Source organism: Dufourea novaeangliae, unplaced genomic scaffold (genome assembly GCF_001272555.1).
Source record: "Dufourea novaeangliae isolate 0120121106 unplaced genomic scaffold, ASM127255v1 scaffold99, whole genome shotgun sequence".
Lineage (NCBI taxonomy): Eukaryota > Metazoa > Arthropoda > Insecta > Hymenoptera > Halictidae > Dufourea > Dufourea novaeangliae.
Genome location: NW_015373982.1, coordinates 144,521 through 166,483, shown reverse-complemented (window position 1 = coordinate 166,483; position 21,963 = coordinate 144,521). Strand labels below are relative to the sequence as shown.

The window sequence follows — 21,963 nt, the reverse complement described above, 5'->3', positions numbered from 1 at the left end:
TACTCGACAAAATGGACTTTACAATTCTAAATTAGTTTAATGTAATTCAGTATGTTATAATTGGACTATAAGCTGTGATAATAATTGTGCGGATTAAGCGTTACAGTAAACATAAATGAGGCCTAAAACTGTATTTCGACTGTTATTCATGATTCATAATTACAAGCAGAGCAAGTAGAAGATTGCGATTATTTTGTCTTTGACATGATAGGCTTTAATAGTGCCAAAAGGGTAATAATATATGCACACAATAGAGCTTCTTCGTCTTTGTATATTCATTTCTAGCTACGTAAGGCACATTGAAATCGGTAACGTGTACCTATTAATCATAAAATACATGATGTTATAAACGGTCGATTAACCCATGATTGATTGTATAGTATTATGTTTATTTTATAGAAGATGGCAGATCTTTATGTATAATATTCAATCTTGCAATACGATATAATTATATTAATGTTATGCGATCAGAATATCATAGAGCACATAGTTTATTTAACACAGTTACCTGGACATGACAGTCGACCACACGCGATTCTGTACATTTGAGTCAATTATGGGTTAATTGCTCTACTATCTAGATTTAAAACAATTTTTGGACTTTTACATATCGAAAAGGCAGATGACTGCATTCTTTAAAAAAATTTCATTATAAATCTCTTTTTCTTTTCTTTTTAATTTCACACACACATATATGTGTATATATATATGTGTATATATATATATATGATGTATATGTTGACAGTTTCATTTGTGAAAATCATGTAATAAGAATGTTCTAATCTCATCATTGCTGATGTTGCCTAACTAAAAACGATCTTTGTGTATAAAGTTACAAAGCAATGCATTTGACGAAAGAGGTCAGTCTGTTAACGCGAAGACTGAAGTACGAATAAAACGATTGTTTAAAATAAAATAAAAAAAAAATAATCTTTTCAATTTTATGGTCTTAAGCATATGAATTCAATAGAGTGCAATGGTGAGGTATTAAGGTATTTTGAAACTCCTTTGTACATAGGTAGATATACAAATCATAAGACATGCATACAACGTATCACGCCATATTGCTTGTCTGTTACTGAAATCATATCCCATCGGTATAATATGTAAATTAGGTTTTAATATTGACAGTACCGTAATGGCATTCCAGTCACCTATAATATACTGTATATTAATGTAAATCAATATTGTAACTCGTGACTTTTAGTATACAGAGATTCGTATCGGTATATCATCAGTGCAGGTACATTAAAGATTTTGACTAAATATTAGAAATTATAAAATACTCCATCATCTTCTGCCGCTTGAATTACAATACTTTATAAGTGTTCAATTTTAATAGATTATTTTATTTATATCGATTCTTGCTGCAGAAATTAGCTAAATTGCTTTAGTCGATCGCAATTGGATTGCAATGGTCTTTTCAACATAACATAAAACACTTGTTAAAATCATGTTTGTAAATATAGTGATATGGTGTAAGACGACGCTCAATATCACCGTCTGCTTTTTGGTACCGTACTTGTTATCGTGAATACGCAGTTTTAAGCAGCTCATTACATAATAATTGTTCTTATAACATTTTTGTTTAATCGTATATCCTGATTTTAATTATACACGGTATTATAATGTAGACTAATCAGACACGTTCTTGTGTCTGCGCATCCAGTCTACCCGTATAAACGGAGGATTGTACATAAACTTTAATAGTTTATTAATTTAGCAGGTAAGAGTATTAAAGAAGAAGAGTAATTTCTCAATTGTCATTTAAAAGGAATACAACTCATAGCAATAGAATGTTCCTACGCACATTGGATGCAACTGTTTTTAAAATCATGATAGCAAAGAAATTTTTGTAACAATCTGACAAATTTTTACAACACTGAGCAGTGTGGAATCGTTAGTTTACAACTGAGAAAGTAATTCAATAAAGTGTATTAATTGTAGATTGTAGTACGTTATCCTTATTTTATAGAATTCTATAGAAAGTATGTCGATTATAGAAAGAAAATGTTCCTCGGAGTAGAGAATCATCATTACAGCGATTATAAACCATTGCAATAGTATACAAGTAGTATACAAGGGGGAATAGAATAGTGGTGCTCGAAAAATTCATATAGTCTATTTAAATGTCTAAACAATTTCATTTGTAATAATTGCATAACAAACGGCACCCAAAATAATAAACTTTTTAGAAAGCTAGGCAATAAAGAATTTTGCTATCACAGCTCAATAAAAGTTGGACGTAAAAGTTATCGAATAATAATGTTGTACAAAGGTTCAGTTTTTCTTCCTAACGATGCAGTTGCATTGTTTGATTTCTATTTGTCGGTCGATTCATAATATTATGATGTATTATCATACTCTAAATGAACAGAATGCCTTACAAAGGGAGTATACCGTAAAACGAGAGGAAGTATATTCAGGGGACAATTTACAATTACGATTTTAGATTTTATTTGATTACACTGTATGCCCCCTCCGCATACTGAAGAATACATGAAGCAAGTAAAAAAATGTGATTGTTGCGAATCACAAGCGCGCGACGATAATAATTTATACACCAGGTTAAAAACTAAAAATGAGACGCTTGAACGTAAAACGGTGCGACACCAACGGAATCGATCATGACTAAAAAATAATATAAGTTACAACAGTAAAAATAAAAAGTTTAACGTTACACCGCACGGTCGCAGTTAATAAAATTACTCGCCTATACACTATGATCACAGTTACATTCATAATAATCATAAGTTATTACATGTCATTATCGTCTTTATCATCCATATTATTATCATATACTTTTACTGTATATATATGTACATTCTGGTTATAAATAGGTGTATGTTCAATTTAATTAAATATAATCTGGTTTGAAAGCCTATGACTAGCGATATCTATTTAGTTTCTTCTTTCGTACTCTCTGATGATGTTTTATGAGTGATACAATACTATTTGCAATTTTTCCGATATAAATTCAAGCGATTCAAACAATTATGGATAATAACAATTACTATGCGATAGTTTAGAAACAATTCTTATGCCTTTCCTTTGTTACACTGTACACTGCTTCTTCATCACTTCGTCGAATATATATTAATCCTTGTTTGTGGTTACGTTTCCGAGTCTCTTTGAAACTTTTTCACCTTATACTGTATATTTTTTAAGCCGACATTACGTGCGGGGCTAAGTCTGAATATTATACACACACCTTCGCGGAACCAAACCTTTTCGATCACCTCTCGCGCATAACAACCATTTGCTATCTACCTCTAGAATCACTCTCAGCTTCTCGCCCTCCCCGAACGCGAGAAGCATCTTATTATCTGACGGAATTTTCTGTGTGATCGTGCGTACCTCTCTGGAACCGAGACGGGCGAACTGTTATTTTACTAATCTATAAAAAAGAAGAACAGAAAAACGAACGAAACGTTAAGCAATCTATGAACTGAAAAAGAAAAAAAAAAAGGCACACATTTTTAACATCTTTAACATCTGTAATATTACTAAGGGGTTATGGACAACTTGAAATTACAATCATGAAACTAAATAAACCCATACCAAGATCGATAAATTCGAAAAACAAAAATGATATTTAACTATCAGTTACAGCTTTGCATGCAAATAATACTAGTGCATTTCGCAGAATTCGCTAATTGATGCCAGGTGCATAATAAAATATAATAATATTTTTCTAAATAGTATACACTTTCCCTTGGAAAAGGAAAAGAAAAAAACACAAAGAATTAACACGTTCGCTACCTATAATCTAATAAAAGAGAAAATAAAATTTCGTTGAACTTACTTTAGAGGTTTTTTTGCGGGTGGATTTCTCGCGGTAGCAGCTGTAGTAGTTGGTCGTGGTAAAGATGTTGACGCTGCTCGTCTTTGCGGGGACACCAAGTGTTTGTCTTTAGACATTACCCCATAGGATTTATAGGGCAGAGAACTGGGACGCGTTAAATGCGTTCGCGTTGTCCCCACTGCTTCCTGATCCACTCTGCTCGTACGCTTTGTTGTTTCTTTATTTCTTAATTCTACAGGCTTTTTTGGTGTGGTTTTCGTCGTCGGTAGCATCACCGGTTTCTTCAAGGATGGAATCCCCGAGACAGGTGATTTTGTATGCTTAGCTGGCCCTGTCACGGTAGTATTCGGCTGTTTCACCGGTGACGTTAGAAGCCTAGGAATCTTTGATTTCCCTAAACTGGTCGGTGTCCGCGTCGGCGACAAAGGTGACGACGACGACGACGACGACGACGACGACGACGACGACGACGACGACGACGACGTGGCTGGCTGATTCTTTGCGTCCTCCTTTCCGCCGATCAATTCCCATTTCTCCCGAAGCTTTCGGAACTTTGCCTCTCCGGACATGTTGTCTTCGTCGTTTCTTCTGTTCACTGGACTATGAGATTTCACACGAGTCACAGGACGATGCTTGTTCGACGCCCTGTTCAACGGCGAGTGTTCTAAACTGTCGGTGTAATCTTCAGAGTCCTCGGAAGCCAATTTATCCAGAGCCCGAAATACTTTTGACCCGATTGGATTGCACAAACGTTTCTTCACGGTTTCCATATCTGACTTATGCGTTCCAGATTTATCGTCGTAGTTGCTGTAAGCGATGCAGGATCTTGGCCGTACTTTCCTTGGACTAGAAACCATTGCACAACTGTCTGTCTTGTCGAAATGATGTTGTTCCTTCGGGGTAGCATCGACATTCCGAAAGTTTACGGCCTACAGAATTGGATTTTAAGTCAGTAATACGAAAATTTCAATAAAAGGCCTTCCGATAGGTTCTGTTAGACAAGGACTTGAACGAACACAGTGAAAGAAATTTTAACAGTCGAATTGTATGTATGTAGTTCTTATTGTTTTAGATTCATCGTACTTGATCGTAGATGGCGTGATAATACTGGATACTTTTTTACGATGGTACTTACACTTATATTATGATTATTCAAGTTTCCGAAACTATTGTGAAGCTGGCGATATTGATACAGAAGATCTAACTGAAATGGACAAAAAGCAAGGGGATTCAGTATGTGGAGGAGAGCGTCGACGGCTTCTCGTGCGTTGGCATTGGCCAAAGCGTTCACGAATAAACTATTATTATTGTAGTGTTTCCTCAAGATTGATTCCCTTGTACATAGATATGCGAACCACGCGTCTAAAGCTCTTAAACTGAAAATATAAAGAAAAATCGTCAGCGAATCTGATCATAGGATATACTTATGAAAAATACATATATCACATCGCGAACACGGTTAACTTACTTCAATAAACCAAATACAAATGCATGAAATTTCAACATTCCTTCTGTAATGATATCCTCGCCGTTGATTTTTTGTACTAGTTCGTTCAACGTCTTAGTAACCGGCCCTTGTTGCGAAGACGCTTCTACCACCTGCCAAACGCTATTCGTTATTGGTCCAAATGTAGAATTTAAATGTGGTTTCAAACCATCCGACATAATGGCGTATAATGCCGGACACAGATTACTAAGACAGATTTGAGCACACTCATTTTTATCACCATAACTCTGTCTACTATGAATAGATTCTCCGTTCCAATATTTCAACAATAAATCTACCGCTTTATTCGTGGATAATATCATTTCTGAAAGTTCGTTCACACATTTTAATATCTCGCCGACACAATTACTTTGAAACATATGTAATAATAAACTTATATTTACTTCTCTTCTCGTCTAAATCTAACGGTTTATTCTCAGGACTTGTATCCCTTCTCTCTTCCGTAAATGCACAATCTTTAGTTTGCTCGTTTGCAACGGCATTTATGTTACTGGTCTGAAATGAATGAAAAATTTATATAATATTCAAGCTTACCAAGCGAATCATTCTCTAGTCTCAATATTACCACCTTATTGTCTAAATACGTTTTCCTTTGGTTTACAGCAAAACTGACAGTCTTTTTCTGCGATTCTAACATATCCGTAGTTTTGGTAACATCTTTGTTCATTCTGAGAGCTAAAAACTTTCTTACATACGATCTCAATTTAACATCAGGATCCTCTGTATCCCCATCGCTACTCTGCGAAGAGAAACCACTACGTTTCAGATAGTCCTCCAACTGTTTCACATCGTCCTCGCTGTGTTCTGAAGTTTCAGTCTCTATATCTCCCGTGCTTGTTACATCATTTATCCTCTCGTGGTATCTCTCTTCCGTCTCATCGACGTCTTTCTCCGAGTCGATGATTCGTCCACGGTACAACAGCTGCAGATCATTGTTCATGTAATATGGCTCTTGCAACGACATTCGCTTATTCGCCTCAGGTGTTTGATCCTCTATTTCTTCCACATCGCCCATCTCGAACATGCTGTACCTCTTGGTCGCAGGAACCTTGTTTTTTCTTAAAATACTTCTAGGTAAAGGTGGTCTTGGTGGCACTTTCCCGTTAGAAACGTCGGACTCGCGATCTCCGTGTGGCAATGAGATAGATCGTTTCGGAAGAGACGGACAGACCGCCGCCGCAGTCTTGGTTTTACTAATCACCTGCTTGTACGCTTTTTTCTCGTTACTCATTAGACTGGCCTCGGAACTAATACTATCGTAACGGTAAAGATATAGTGGATTAGTCGCGTTGTTCGACGTTTGCTGGTTCGTCGAGGAATCTGTTAATATCGTGGAAGAACCTCGGTACCCGGAAGATGGTTGAGTCGCGGTGCTGCTTGTAGATGATGAGTTATTTGGTATAATTTCGCTTACAGGTCGAGATTTATGACGCATCGGGGGCGACAGACAGAACAATGGTTTCTTCACCTCTTCGTTGATGTTGATGTGTCTCGACACTTCTGGTACGTCGTGCAAAATCTTCTTGTACTCGACAGGCAGAAGGAATGTCAACGACTCCCAATCTTTAACATGCGAGAATCCACGTTGACGCAACGCATCTATGTCGTTACAGGAAAACGGTCTACCGGATCTACCAGTACGCTGTTTCCAGCTAACCCTATTCTTACCATAGCACTGCGGTTTTAAGGCTACATTATCTAACCTCGTGTCTTTGATATTGAGAAACGATAAATCAGGTAACGCATAATTCGGATATACAACGTATACTGGTTTCTTATTAACAATTGTTTCTCGTAAAGGTAGATTTTTCTCTTTCTCCGCAGTGGCGGCGGCGGCAGCGGCGGCGACGGCTGTTGTAAATACTAACGATGTCTGTACTCCATTGTCCTCTGTTTCGGCTATCGCCTGAATGCCCGTCGTTTTACAAATTGAATACTTTTTTTCGTACGATCGAATACACGCTGATTTTCGTTGATGATCGAACGCGTTAGGAATGACGTCAAAACTGTTCTGAACATTATTATCATTGTCATGCGTCAAATCCGACGACCTCGACATGCTTTCTGATAATTCTTCTACAGATGCTGATGACATCATATCATCTTTTTTGTGATCGACGATTACGGACGAATGCTTTGGAATGTCATCAGAAACGACCTTCTGATTTTCTACTTCTTTATTATTATGAAGATCACCTTTAACCCAATTGATAGAAAAATCGCCCCCCGGTACCTGACATTTCGAGGTATTATTTATATTTTGCCGTTGTATTTGGGTATTTGTATTTGTATTAGTACCACTATCACTAGCGCTATTGCTTGTAGGCCATCCATTATCGCTAACAGAGTCCGACTGATCGAAAGTAAGACTCATTCCTTCTGCACTCATACTTTTTTGTTTCATAAATAATTTCACAAGACTCAAGTTCTGCAGCTTTTTCCCTGATGAATTATGTTCTCCGCTATCTGAACTTTCTTCATTTATAGACCGGCTCATTACGGATCCTGAACTATGTAACTGTTGTACATGATTATTTGATTCTGCAGAATCGACCTATTAAAAAAATAGTTTCAATTAAGAAAGACTGCATTTCGTTAGCTTATCGAAATGGAAAATGTCACAAAAGACTTACGGAAAAATTTAGAGGTATATTAATGTGCTGTAATTGCGTAGCCTTAGTAAGGTCCGGCAAACTCTGACTTCTTTTATTTGTCCCAGAAATATTCCCGCCGACACCTTGTAAAAATTCTGGTATAGTATTGTTATTGCCTGATGGATGACGAGTCATGATTTTGTTCATGGAAGAATGCTTTAAATTACTCCATGTGGTATAAATTTTAGAATCAGAACATGCCATTGATAAATCTAATACATTTTTCAAGTCCGTGTTCCTATTATAATATGTTTCTGTTGCTTCATAATTTTTCTGCTTCTCTGTGAAAAACACACGAAAATAACTTTTGTGTGCTATTACTACTATAGATCGGAAATCGTTTATATCTGTACCTTGATTTTCAAAATCTTGAGAGCCATCCGAATACATTGTGATACTACCCTCGAAGGCAATTGTGTAGTTATCTTTGTTGTTCACTTGGCATGTTAGTAACATGTCTTCGCAGTCCAGAGAGTCAACGCTGTAACTACCCCCTGGTGGTAGTACGGGTGTCTCTTTCAGGGGAGAAAAGAGCAACGACGACTTGCAAATGGAGATTGTGTCTGTCGTTGAACAGGCTGAATCTTCTCCCTTTAAATCAAGACACGTTATATTATTATATTTTATATGTCGATACACGATCTTTCATGCACTTTGCAGAACTAGCACAGCTTATTTCCATGCACTGGTTAAATGGCATAATTCGTTTTATTAGTCGAACAATATGTAACAACGTTTTCTTTGTTACACAATCGAATCAGCTTAAACTTATTTCTTTCACTGGCCATGCAGAGAGGAACTGCAACCAAACTGCATTTTACCTTTATAATAAGCAAAACTCAAGTCAATTCAAATCACTTTTTCTCATTGTCGACACGAGCTAAAAGATGTTTAATGTTCTCAGCCATTGTCATACCTGGCTGCTAGTATGAGGGCTGATAGATGAACCGATGTCAAGCTTTTCCATAACAGATCCAGATATACTGGCATATCGTTCCCTTTGATAGTTAAACTGCCACCAAATTGGAATACACAATATGTTTAGAACAAACTATTTACAGAAAGTGTGGAAGAAATAGAACCATTCTCGTATGTATATTCTTATGACAATGGAGCGATTAATTGTCATTCACAATTTAAATATGATATAAGATGTTATCTACCGAAATAAGATATTTTCTAAAACAACCACCTGTCCGAATTTGAATAACAGAAAACATTTTTCTAAGAATCAAATTATGCAATTTTACTTGCAACATAACATCGATAATAACAAGTTATAAAATTAACAGCTTATATAATTACTCCCCTGATATTTACCTCTGAATGCTGAACTGGGTCTGTGCACATTACAGGCAAAGCTGTAAGCAAAGTATGAATGTCTGCTGTACGAAAACTTTCCATATCAATTTCAGCCAAGTTAGCATCCAGATTACGGGAAAGATCATCATAGTAACCCAAATCCTCCCGGGAATATGAAGCAGAGAGCGAGGATAATACACTAGGATGAATATGAAGTCCTCCATCTCTGTAGCTGAAATTTTATATATAAATATGTGAATTCTTCAAAAACCAATTAAAAACCCAGATATATTCGGTTATGCTGTAAATTTACCCATAATCAATGAACCACTGATATTCCACATTATCCTGCACAAATTCTGAACCAATCAAGTCATGTTGTATGGAATCTGTGGCAGGATTGGAATTGCAATCAGATCCAGGTGTTTGTGGATCTTCCATCACTGCAGCCCCTTTGCCTGCACCTAAAATAGACGCGACAACATGAATAAACAACACTAATAAAAGAATAGTCTCCAATAAAAAATCAAATAAAGAAACAATGTATATCTCACATACACAAAGCAATGTCAAGGTTTCTCAAACATGGTATTCCTTTCTGATAATGCAACATAGTAAATGCTATGGTAACCCAAGAGGGTCTCAACTGTCAATAATTAGGTGATTTGGTCAAGCATATTTGTATTGTTTACATCTCTGTTGTGGCTCATGACAGATGCCTATACAACTGGGGTTCAGCTACCTCTGCAGTATGTAGATTACAAGGATCACATGGAGAAACAAGCGTGAAATCGGTAGATCGTCTAAATTGAGGAGGTAGAAAAATTCTGTACCTAAGTATACCTGACAACCGTTCTTTATCGATGTAACGCGCACACAGTGGCAACGAAGCCGTAATAAACGACGTATGACATTTCTGCGGCGAGAGGAGAAGTCACCGAATTAGTTCCGATAAAACCACCAACGACACACTGATAAGGATGTCAGTATTTTCCTCCTCTCCGTGCACCCGTGGAATGTTCACGATAAAGTAGAATTGTCAGTGAATGACGTCAGGCTAAGGTTATGGCGGACGCATTTGAGCGAGTGCGCCCGTGCCCCGTGCTCCGTATCGGGGATGATCAAGGCTGCGCGTCATCGCGGCGCTCTCGAGAGGGCGTGTTTTAAGGTTAGTTGTCACGTAATAAATAATTAATCGATCGAACGAAACATGTTAATTTTAGATTGGGCGGCAGTCAACAACGCCGTGAAAAACAAACAAAGGATGTACGAAGTTATTTAACCACCTTTCTTCGAATCTCTATAAAAACAGAAAAAAAAGAATTCATCATGTGACTCAGAGATCTAAACGGATCTATGTACATAGATCCATGCGTGATTGAAGAAGGCCGCTCGAAATGATTCCATCGAAGATAAGTATGTATATATATGTCATTCCGAGGACAAGACGAAAACATCCGAATGGAACATGTGGTATTTAACGCGTGGCGTGTCACGAAATCGTTCTCACGATTTCAATTTTATTCTATACGCTTGATCCGCTTACAGAGATGCGATACGGTTCTACACAACTCATATGTGGATCGTTCATTGTTAACAGTGAATGTGACATGACAAATTGTTACGAAGATGCTTAAATGTATTTTCTGATAATGTTTATTATCTACCGAATTCCTTCCGATAGAATGAGATATATTTTATGTGAAATAAACAGGGAACTATTTTCGGATTAAGTTCAAAGTCGTACCTCGGAAGATCCTTTTCCACCTCATCTCGCCACGGTTGCTGGGAATCCAGTTCTACGGAAAATATTTACGCTCGATAAATGCTCACCGAAAACACTCATACCCGCGACCATATGGCAACAACCCGACTGTCGTTCATAGTTAGAAATTCATTTTAACTCTGCGCCTATGGTGCACGGTGCACGGTTGTTCAGGCGGCGCATGAGCATTACCGATCCGGCGAAAAGGGTGGGCAAAAGGAAATCGGATACAACATGCTTGAATTAAGGTTACGATACGACGTGCTGGACAAATATATAGTATCTGTCGTTTATACACACACACACACACACACACACACACACATCTTTAATAAGGGCATTCTATCTTTTATATTTAAAGTAATACCTCTACTAAAATATACCTACAACGCAACTTTCATTTTCAATGTCGAATCAATCATGGAACGCATGGAATCTGCGGGTAAACTGGAGGGGGGAAATTACTAGAGAGGAAAATCGTTTACAGGCGACTGTACAAATCAAACAATTACATTCAGAACAGCGTAACCATCCTTCCTATGTAGTACGATTAATCAAGGCGTCTACAGACTAGTACAGACAGCACGTCCCACCTGTGGCTATCCTAATTGATGTCTTGCGGACAGCATGTGCTACTGATGGCTTTCCTGCCACAATTGCCCTTACAAAATAGAAGAATTCTGTGCCATTACTTACAGAAATGATCGATAGCATGGTGTCTCTAGTTTTCACAAAAAATAAAAAGTGAAATTCTAGACAGACTCTTATTAACCGTGGAAAGTGATATATGAAAATACTTTGGCGGAACCATGAACTTGGCATCGTCGACTGTTCGCCGTCTACACATGGTAAACCTACGGTTGTTAAAACTTTTATTTCCGTTAGTTCCGGGCGCGGTGTCTCGAAGTCGGGGGGAAAGTTAACGTGACTCGCATTACAAGCCACAATTTGACGGAAGCTGTTCCACACGCTCTCGACGGTCTCAAATATTAATGGCTCTTTGGGTTTTACTCGCCGGTGGAAAAATCGTTCGATGTTGGTCTCTCGCCTCCTCGCAGTGTCGAGGGCAACGGGGATAATTTTAGAAGTGCCGTCCAAGGGGAGTAGCTTGCTGGGGAGAACGGGGATGAAATTGAAGAGCCAAATTTCAGCGACTCGACGAAAATTTTGCACAACCGGAGGTGGCGGGCGAAATATAATCCGAGGAACACTTTTGCCAACGGAACCGGTTCGTTTTGCTGGCTCGCGTTTACGCTTCGCGATTTTCTGGCCACAGACAAGTTAAACGATCAGCCTTTTATTAGGGAGACGTTGATGTCTTCACGGACACGTTTTTTTCTCTCTTGCGAAGATAATATACTAAACTATATGTATACAGCCGATTATGCGTTCGTACGGTATATTTTGTGGTAGTATTTAATTCTCGAGACGAGGTTAATATTCTTTTGTGTTTTAGAGTTTAGACGATACGAGCAAGATACACGGTAAATTGCTTGTCCATACCGGGTATTTAAGTGGTAGAGCAGATGTCGAGCATCTTCTCTTCAGTATGAACGTGTAGAACACTCCCACGGAGTTGCTACCCGAAATAGTAAGGCACCTCGTTCTTCGTCACGCATAACTACGGAAGAGGAGTCTTTTAAATTAGGAAACCGAGTTTTTTCGTCCCCAACCGAGGGGTGAAACCTTGGAAACGATCTTGGGGAAACCGTAGATCACTTTCTACCCGGGTTAAGGGGTTGTAGACAGTACACGCCACGAGTGACGTAAAAATGTTCAATCGGTTACAAAGACGTATATTTGGGTGCGTTTTTATTAGCTCGCTAACTACACCTATGTAACGTCCGCTAACAACACGTTTATTAGCAATCATCAGGCACATCCATGAACACGAAACAGTATATACTGGCAATTGCAAAAATAGTGCTGAAACATCAGGCTTCGGTGATGTTTCACGTTACGTAGTAGAATTGAGAAAAATAGACGGCGAGGTACAAAGGAAAAAAAACCTAGGCCAGAGGGATTCCGCTCAAGGAATCTGAAACCGTCTGTTCACGGATCAGCTGCCTTTATCAATTGAATTATCTGAGTTCACGATAAATTCTTCCTCCTTTAGTCAAATATTCAGAGGACTGCTTCGCCGCCTACAGCTTGACACTGACAAATGTGTCCGCCTTTCGTGTTGTTCGAAATAACACGTAAAATCAAGCTAAAAGTCGTATACATATAACAACGCAAACTATCTGTACAGAATTAAACCGAATTAGAAGGGGATATTACGTGTTTCAACACGTTGCATTTGTAAAGTCGTAAGACTGACAGAAACTAATTTAAATCGTCAATCCACATTCCACCATAATCTATGGATCTTCTGGCCTTCTCTCTCTTTCTATATGTATACTACACAAAAAGAAAAACAAAAAAATAATAGAAAATAAAGTGACTAATTTCCTCGAACACCTCAAGGCTTAAGGGAAAAAGCTTGCTTCGAACTACATATATGTATAAAGCTAAATTAACTCCAGATGATTGGCACTACCGTAATCTAGCTTACCAAGTTACCGACCGATTCTTTCTCTCTGGAGCTTGATATTTGATAGATGGCTGCCACTTACGACACTTACAGCCCGTTCAAAGGCTCGGGATTAGTTTTTGCATGCCCACGACAGAATGTTAAGGGGCAATACCCACGGTTACAAAGTATACATTTTGTATATCCTTACGATTGTACACGAAGCAATTGCATTTGCGGCCGGGCATCCGATAATATTTCCCTTCTTGTTGTCCCTTTCGTTTGCCCCGGTAAAAGAATGGCGGTCGTGCAGGCGTTTCCAATGGCGGGCTCATCCGGCCCACGGAGAATTCAGCTATTTTCATGATGACACACAACAAAAGCACTATCATCATTTCTCAAATGTTCAACGTTACGTTATCCGATCACGTTACAACATAGTATGTAGTAACGCTTTCACGGCGGATAACAATCAGCTAGTACCGACAACAACAACAACAGTCCCTTTTCAACAATTAACTTGCACAGTTTATGGAAACGAAGAAGAATACGAAGAAATCATTAGGAGAGTTTACCAATTGTCTGAACGCGACAACAACGAATCTTTTGCTCGTCCATTGTTTTAAAAATGTTCACTTTTCATTATTCAAGTCGGCCCGAGTACATTTATCACTTCAAAAGTTACATCACGGAACCGAGGAGTTCCCGCGGTAGATACACTCTCGTCGTCGTCGTCGTCGTCGTCGTCGTCGTCGTCGTCGTCTCTCTCTCTCTCTCTCTCTCCTCCCGACACACTCTCCAACATAAAAGACGTTTACACTTTTGACGAACGGTGGAAACACGTGAAACACCACACCACCCGTCGTTGATCACTCCGCTCCTGTACTCCAGCCGATGACACCTTTCAAAGATCCCTTTGTTTACAACACAGAGCGGTGGTACTTCGTCGCATTCACGGTTTACGCCTCCGACAATGAGGACCCAGAATCGCGACGACTGCACCCACGGTTTTCACTCTTCACCGACCGGAGAAGCGTCGTCGCGCGCCTAGCTGCTCACAGATCACACGTAGAACCAGATGGTTTTTAACCTATTAACCGCTCTACCGACCTCTATCCGGTCGTCGTAGAAAATGCATGCGTTGGTTTTGTCTTTCAGAAATTGGAAAGAACTTCCGTTTATTCCTAGCAACTGTCCCCTGAAAGTAAACTATTAGATTCCCCGTGTTTTTAGGAACAAGAATTTTTTCAGATTTTACACCTTTAAATCGTTCAACACGACTTCGATGAGTCAGGGTTTATCGGTATGATTCAGAAATTGCACGGAAATCGTGCTCGGCGGTGCCGGTTAAATCCAAAGTATTGTACGCGGTGTGGATTGATGGGAATGAGGGATATTTTTGAAACGCGATTTTCGGCGCCGGCAAAATAGTAATAATAGTGCGTTACGTCAGCAGACTGCGCGCTCAACCGCCTAAATTGCAACAAGTGGCGAGGGTAATTGTTTCGAATTAATCGAACGTTAAGATAACGAGGGTTCGACGGACCGATTAATGTGTTCGCGTATACGGGCCAGACGATAAAAACTATTGGAACATTTAGTCATATGACGGTCGATAATTGCGTTAATCAAGTCTGTGGGTAATTCGGGAAACTCAATATATACCGAGGACACAAAGCAGCGATAATCAAGAATGTTTCTCAGAATCAACGTAATTGTATTAACAACCGTATCAGAGTTAAAAGGTCATCGGTCACTTGAAAACATTTGAAAACAGAAATTACATCTACTACGGCAGTAGACTGCAATCCTAAAGTCGAAAAAGGCAACAATAGAAGTTGTGAAGACTCGTTAAATAGAATATATACAAACATAATTTTTTAAGAACCTTTAGCCTATAGGTAGGTACTTTCCTCGAAAGTGTAAAAAAAAATCATGAAAGTGACCCACTTTTCATGACGCTTTAGATAAAAAGAACCCTCTCCCCGCCCCAACAAATGCTCCATCGATAGTCTATCATATAAATTCATAAGGTCAAGCGATTAATTTCACCCGTGTCATAGTAAACAATGCCCAGCAGAAGCTCATTAGAATAAGTATGTGAGGGAATATTCGAACACGAGCCTATCGTTGCAATATAAAGGATGTGTGTGTACGTAACGAGTCGTTGAATCGGAATTAATTCCTCCTGGGGCCAGTAAATGAACGCGGTCGAATATATCGAGTGGCATTCAAAAACGCGACAAACATTTCCCCCACATGAGTGAACACACATGAAGCAAAAAAATAGGATCGATCGATCGTAAAGGGGGCGAACCTGTATAGTTCTTCACAAAGGAGGAAGGTTCCAGCGAGAGAACGTACACAAACAACAACACACATGAGCACGAAAATGACATCGAGGTTCAGCCGGATGTTCTCGAGGCTCGTCACTCCCGAATTGGCGTTCGTGTTCGCTGAAACGAATCACGATTATTACATCGATGTGATGACTTTGATCTGTATAACCACTCAATACGACACTCGACACATCCACGCGAGCCTATCGAAGCGCCGTAGTTAGATAGGCTAATTCGTGGAACGATTATAGGCACGTTAACCGATAGGTACGCGCAATATTTTTCCACGTTTATTTTGGCGGAATCAGTTTCTGGAGCGCAGTCTGACTCAGACTGCCCTAACAGCACACGTCCTGCGCGGGAGAGCGTTTGCACACGGCACGACACGACGCGGAGTTTAATCTCTATTAATAAATACTCGCTCTGCCTCGGCCAGAATAGAGAGCAGTAGCTCTATTCTGTCGGCTCATTGAATGTACACGCGAGATGTTTCATAACAAAGATCTCGTCGTGTTACCTTCAATCGATTTATCGTTTGTCTCACGATTGAACGCATTGCGATTAAAAACCGGAAGCAACACTAACCCCAAAACACCCCGATGACCATGATCGTACGGCAACTCCGTGTTACGAGTTACGAACCTTTAACCTTTACATCGTTGCACCGACTGGTAATCGAATTATTGTTTAACTTGATATCCAGCTACAGATCTCTGTTGGTAATTATTGCATTACCTGTTGGACAGATATTTCTCTTTCATTTTTCATTCGTTACTCGGGCCGAAACTCGGTCACTCGGGTACACTCGGTAATCACGGTGGGACTTTCGATTTGAAATTCGAGGCATCGCTGCAACTTGCGCTCCGAGAAATCGATTCTCGTATCAACCGTTAAAAATAGTCTAATGACGTTACTCACTTGCATAGACAGAGAAGAAAGATTTTTGGACAAGGTGCAGTTCTATCGTTCGAGGGGCGAGGGTACGGTTTAATTGTTCTGAAGCACCGGATGCAAGATGATTCTCAAGTGACCACATAGATTTGTCACTTTCACGATGAATCATTGAACGATCGGGGGATGCCCGTACGATTTTCGTTGCATTTTATTGTGACATTTAACAATTACTTTTTTTTCAGACGAAATATTTCAGGGTCGATGGAAGTTTAAGTTTCATACGCAGAGTAACAGCTTGACTGCGAACTTAACCCCCAAATGAAAAATAAAGTTTAAACAGGTGCAGTTCATACCGGTTGTTTAAGTGTTACAACAACGGCGTAGACCTCTAAACAAGGCTGATACGTAACATGAACTGCCGGCAAGTCTCGTGAAACTCAAGAATTTATAACAGAAATGTATGCTAAAAAGTTCGAATTTCCCTGCATTGTAGGCATTATCAGGAATGATATAAAACAGGCTATGATATAAAATTCAATTTTTGATCTTCTATTGAATGTTGTTTTAGTCACGAACACCTCAATTATGATGTAACTATAGTGCCAGTACGTAGCAAAACACAATAGGAAAATCAATGTGAAATTGATTCGGGCAATGGGAATTGTAGGAATGGGTAGAAAGAAGCGGTACGCTGAAATAATCCCGTTTGCTACAATCGCATTAGGTATACGGTTTTCTTTTATACAGTGTTCGGTAAATGACACCGGACAAGGACAAAGAATATCCTAGAGAATCACAATGCAGTTGCCACGGAATACCTAGTATTACCAGCGGCGCGCAATAACATACCGAAAAATCGACGTCCCTCTAGGAATTAACGCTACAGAAATATCCACTTTAGGTACTCTTCTCTCGAGTTGTTTAACGAGCAATGAACACTAATATACTGGGTGAACCATAAATCAGTCGCGGTTACACAAAGCACACCTCATGCAGTTGAAATCAAGAGGAAAAACAACAAAGAAGAAACATGTGTTGGGCAAAAAAATTGGCTAAAACAAGTATTCTACATACTTAGATACAAAGTACTATGAAAAAAAGATCTCGCTTTGACTTAGAAGATTGATCTGCATTGTAAAATAGGTCTTGAGAAGTATAAATCAGGAAAATGTATGCGCAACCGAACTCACCAACACGTTCCCCGTTGCCGCAGACAATATCTGTCGCCAAGGTCTGAAAAATATTAACAGATTATTAATTCAAGTTGCTCGGAAAAATCTATTCGTGTTCTTAACACTAAAAGAAACAAAGTACAAATGATTCTCTCTACTATTTTATATCAGTATACATTGTAAATTATTATACCGTAAAGTTTAGTGACATAATTTTACCCTTGATATTTCAATGAAAATGCAAGAAGCCGGAGAGAATGCGAAAATAACTTTTTCTCAAAATATATTTGAAATTTTTTTCCCTAGTTTCGGGATATTCAGAGGGACGAAAATTCACATTCCCAAAGCTGTTTCGTCGTGGTTCACACACGTTATAAAACGCGACGCTATTTTTAAACGTACACAAGTGGCGGCGAAGGAGTAAGTATCTCCGAAAGATTGTTGGTGCATTTCTTCTCGAGAGTCGAGAGCTAAGATAAATATCGTTAAGGGGAAAATGCCTCTCGTTCCCCACTATCATACGGGCGTAAGCAAAACAATGTTGGAATTTTACATGGGTTGAACGTGAGAGGAACGACTGGCCATGGCCCATGGCCCATGGGATCGTCGAGCTCTAAAACATGTTTCTAATGCTCCAATAACGTTTGAAATTTAACACACGGCTAGTTCAAAACACACACGATAACTCGGTTGTGATTAATGTGCAATGCAACGACAAATCTTAACGGAATTAATTGGAATGTATAGCAGAAACAATAAAGAAATTTATAATTAAATGTGTGAAGATTATACAATGAAAACTTGAACGCTGATAATCTTATCGGTACACGTGTATAGCGGTACAGTATAAAATAATATCCAAGATATTGTATATACATATTTTTCCTCCATTTGTATAAAACGTAATCGCGGTGTCGAGAATTCGTCGCTTGGGAGAACACGACCGCGATAAAACTTCTTCGGATATGTGCCCGCCCGCCCGGCCTCTCGATCCTCCGTTTTGCAATTCCGAAACACGTTTCTTTATACGGCCCACATGGCTTTGTTCCGTTCTTTCTTCTTTTTTTTTTTTCCTCACCGCGAGTATACCCATATAAATCTAAGCAAGGCGACCAAAGGCGACGGGAATCCTAATTACCTCGACAGAACTACAACCGGAGAGCGATTCTCGACAAACAAAACCCCTTTCGAGTTTGCCTTCGACGAACAAGGTCACTGGATCCTAATAAGAGTCCGACCGTTCATTGAACAGAGAAAGATGAATCGTATACATGTATTTCTTGGTACACTTATCTTCCGGTCGCGGAACTTCTTGAATCGATCATTATCGGGCTCCCTTTAGTTTACCAATTAAATAGCGTGTACCAGTGGTCCGATGAACCTATTCTTTTAGTATACGAATGACATTTTTACAGAAAATCTAATAAAGCATTGAAATGTTTTCTAACAAAATCTGGACCGGGAATATTCTAAGAACGAACGAACACGATAGAAACCACGTAGCTCCTTCGAATCGGACGTAACCTTCGCATCGATTTTACACGATATGGACAGAGGTCAATGACGTATTAGGTTCGACTGATGCCTCCAAGGAGAGGGGGTACACAGAATTAAAGGGAATATAAATGGTACAGAAGTTAAAAGAAACTATGTATATCCGCGGCGATCCTGTTTTCCTCCGCGCGAGATAACGATACCGCATTCCAGCCCGCTGGTGATTACGTTAATACACACACGTTAGAATAGAGAAACGCCCACGCGCACGGGCTAGGTGCCTAGCCTAGAGAGAAAACGAGTCGATATTAGGAGACGGTGTATGTATGTATACCGCAAGTACCACTCACGTTCATGGTGAAGGGACAGCTGACAGTCGATCCACGTAACACACGACACACTCCCCGCGAATTATGGCATCGCTGCGCTGTATATATCCCGGTAATAACACACTGTACAATGTATCGTTACGAGCATCGCCACTTTTTCGACGTTAAAAATTACACGGAAAAGGGATGTACACCACCACCACCACCTCGGGTCAAATGCATATTCTGAGTCACTACGGGCGAAGAGAGAGACAGAGCCCCTCCCTGGCTCTGCAACAACCCCCTGTATACGTGTGTGTCCTAGCTAGCGGCGGCGGACGCGCATGCTCTCGATTCGACTGTTGTGTCGTCGTTGTGCACACACCGTAGAAAAGAAAAGGGGGATGATGATGATGATGATGATGATTCCTTGGTGATGTGTTCGGTTGAGGGCTGCTCCGTATATCCCTTCGCACGCGCAATTTCAAGCACCGACGCCCCAAGTATCCTCGGGTTCGGAGTCCATGCGAAGGCCCCAACGATAAGGAACTGTCGGCGATCCGGACATCCCCTTAACGTTTTCTTTCTTCCCAGGGAGAGACGCGCGCGCGCATGTCCCGACCACCCTCACTGGCCGTCGATGATCGAACGACTGATCCACGATTTTCCCTTTCTCTACGCGGGTTCACCAAACATTTCCTGGTTGTATTCCTCTGTCTTCTTCTTGCCCACCCTGCGTGTATTTCCTCTCCGCCAATGGGATCACACGTGCATGAGTAATCGTCGAACGATAACGATTAAACGAATTCTTTAGACACGCGAATACGATTCTCTTTTCTGGTGCAGAATGCGTGACGATCGTGGGGCTACGATTACGAACCGACGGCGCCTTATATTGATTTTCTGCGCCTTTGATAGCCGTCGACGGAATATGGTTGTTATGTATGTAGTTACTTCTTCGCATGACCGGCACCCTACGCTTGGAATTACGACTGCAGAACTGTATGGGCGATCGAGATGAATATTTTTTAATGATAATGCATTCGCCTACCTTGGAAATTCGTTCGAAAGATTGCTTGACGATGAATGGTAGAATGACACATAATCTGGGGATGTTTGGGCGAATTTAGATCTTTCTAGGCTATTTTATGAAAAATGGAATAATAAGGATTTCGATACACTTTTGTCCCAGACTTATATGCTTTGTCGTGTTTTATACTTTGTATTTACTTACAGGAGTATGAAAACATGTAATTCATCTTTCTTACAGAATTCTTAAGTAATTTTAAAAGTATAGAAACTCTTACCGTTCATTGAGCGTAAAGAAGGGATTTGAAAATACCGCCCTTTTCTTCTCTAAATCTACAATAGAGTCAAAACATACGGAATTACCCGATGGTATTATAAACCAAGTATTTTATAGTTTCTATAATAACAATAAATTAATTTAGTATCTATATAGTAAATATTGAATCGATTTATTGAAAATTCTTTCAATTATATTGTTATTTTGTTCAAGAGAATATATTTCGTTATTACGCTTGATGTTGTTTGCATGTGGACCAATCAGCGCGTAGTATTTTTGAATTGGTGGACCTATTAGGTTTCACAGGCAAGTTTGAAATTAGTTCGTTGGAATTTCTCGTTTGAATCAGTACGTGAGTCTTGACAAGTAGTGTAAAATATAAATGTTTCGTGTTAAAACTGTTCAGATTATGTGAGCGAGTGTTCAAATGTCGAAGAAGATCGTAAGGACGTTCAATATTCATCATAACAAAATGAAGACTTCGAGGTTCTGAACTTTAAACCGAGAATCTCGTATTCGTCACCGCATGTCGAGGCAGTCCTCCACTTTCCAGCAAACAGGCGAAGGTAAGTAATAAATTATTAATATACTTTTTATTATTGGTTTTCTGTATCAATTATTATTGGATCATTTACGTTCGATTTCTTTGTTTCAAAGATTTCACATAAGGTAACAGTTTACCTTATGCATGCTCCCGTTCGCGTGAATTACCAAATCAAATTGAAATTTAACGGAATACCGTTACTATCTTGCAAATTTTATATTGAAATTGAAAAACATATTTAAATATTGAGTACAAGCAAATAGAAATCGGTTAATCATTCTTGCTTGCACTTACTTAGTATGTATTTCGAAATGCCTGAGTCACTGTATGCATGTATTTGCATGTCGTGAGTTGGCGACGA

At 39.3% G+C, this 21,963-nt stretch overlaps 1 protein-coding gene across 3 annotated transcripts; it reads right to left on the bottom strand.

The window, feature by feature from the left end:
- Positions 1-2,994: 2,994 nt before the first annotated feature.
- On the bottom strand, positions 2,995-14,110 carry LOC107187303. Of its 3 annotated transcripts, none has more exons than XM_015575370.1 (12): positions 13,757-14,110; positions 9,582-9,732; positions 9,287-9,500; positions 8,883-8,978; positions 8,320-8,557; positions 7,946-8,247; positions 5,881-7,866; positions 5,696-5,807; positions 5,274-5,616; positions 4,941-5,181; positions 3,806-4,734; positions 2,995-3,361 (listed from the first exon to the last, which is right to left on the bottom strand). In XM_015575370.1, the coding sequence occupies exons 1-12, from the start codon at positions 13,938-13,940 to the stop codon at positions 3,187-3,189; spliced, it is 4,971 nt and encodes a 1,656-aa protein (XP_015430856.1). In that variant the 5' UTR covers positions 13,941-14,110; the 3' UTR covers positions 2,995-3,186. The 3 variants fall into 3 exon arrangements, with proteins under 3 accessions (XP_015430856.1, XP_015430857.1, XP_015430858.1); XM_015575372.1 differs by having other exon boundaries at positions 3,279-3,397; XM_015575371.1 differs by lacking the exon at positions 8,883-8,978.
- Positions 14,111-21,963: the final 7,853 nt, after the last annotated feature.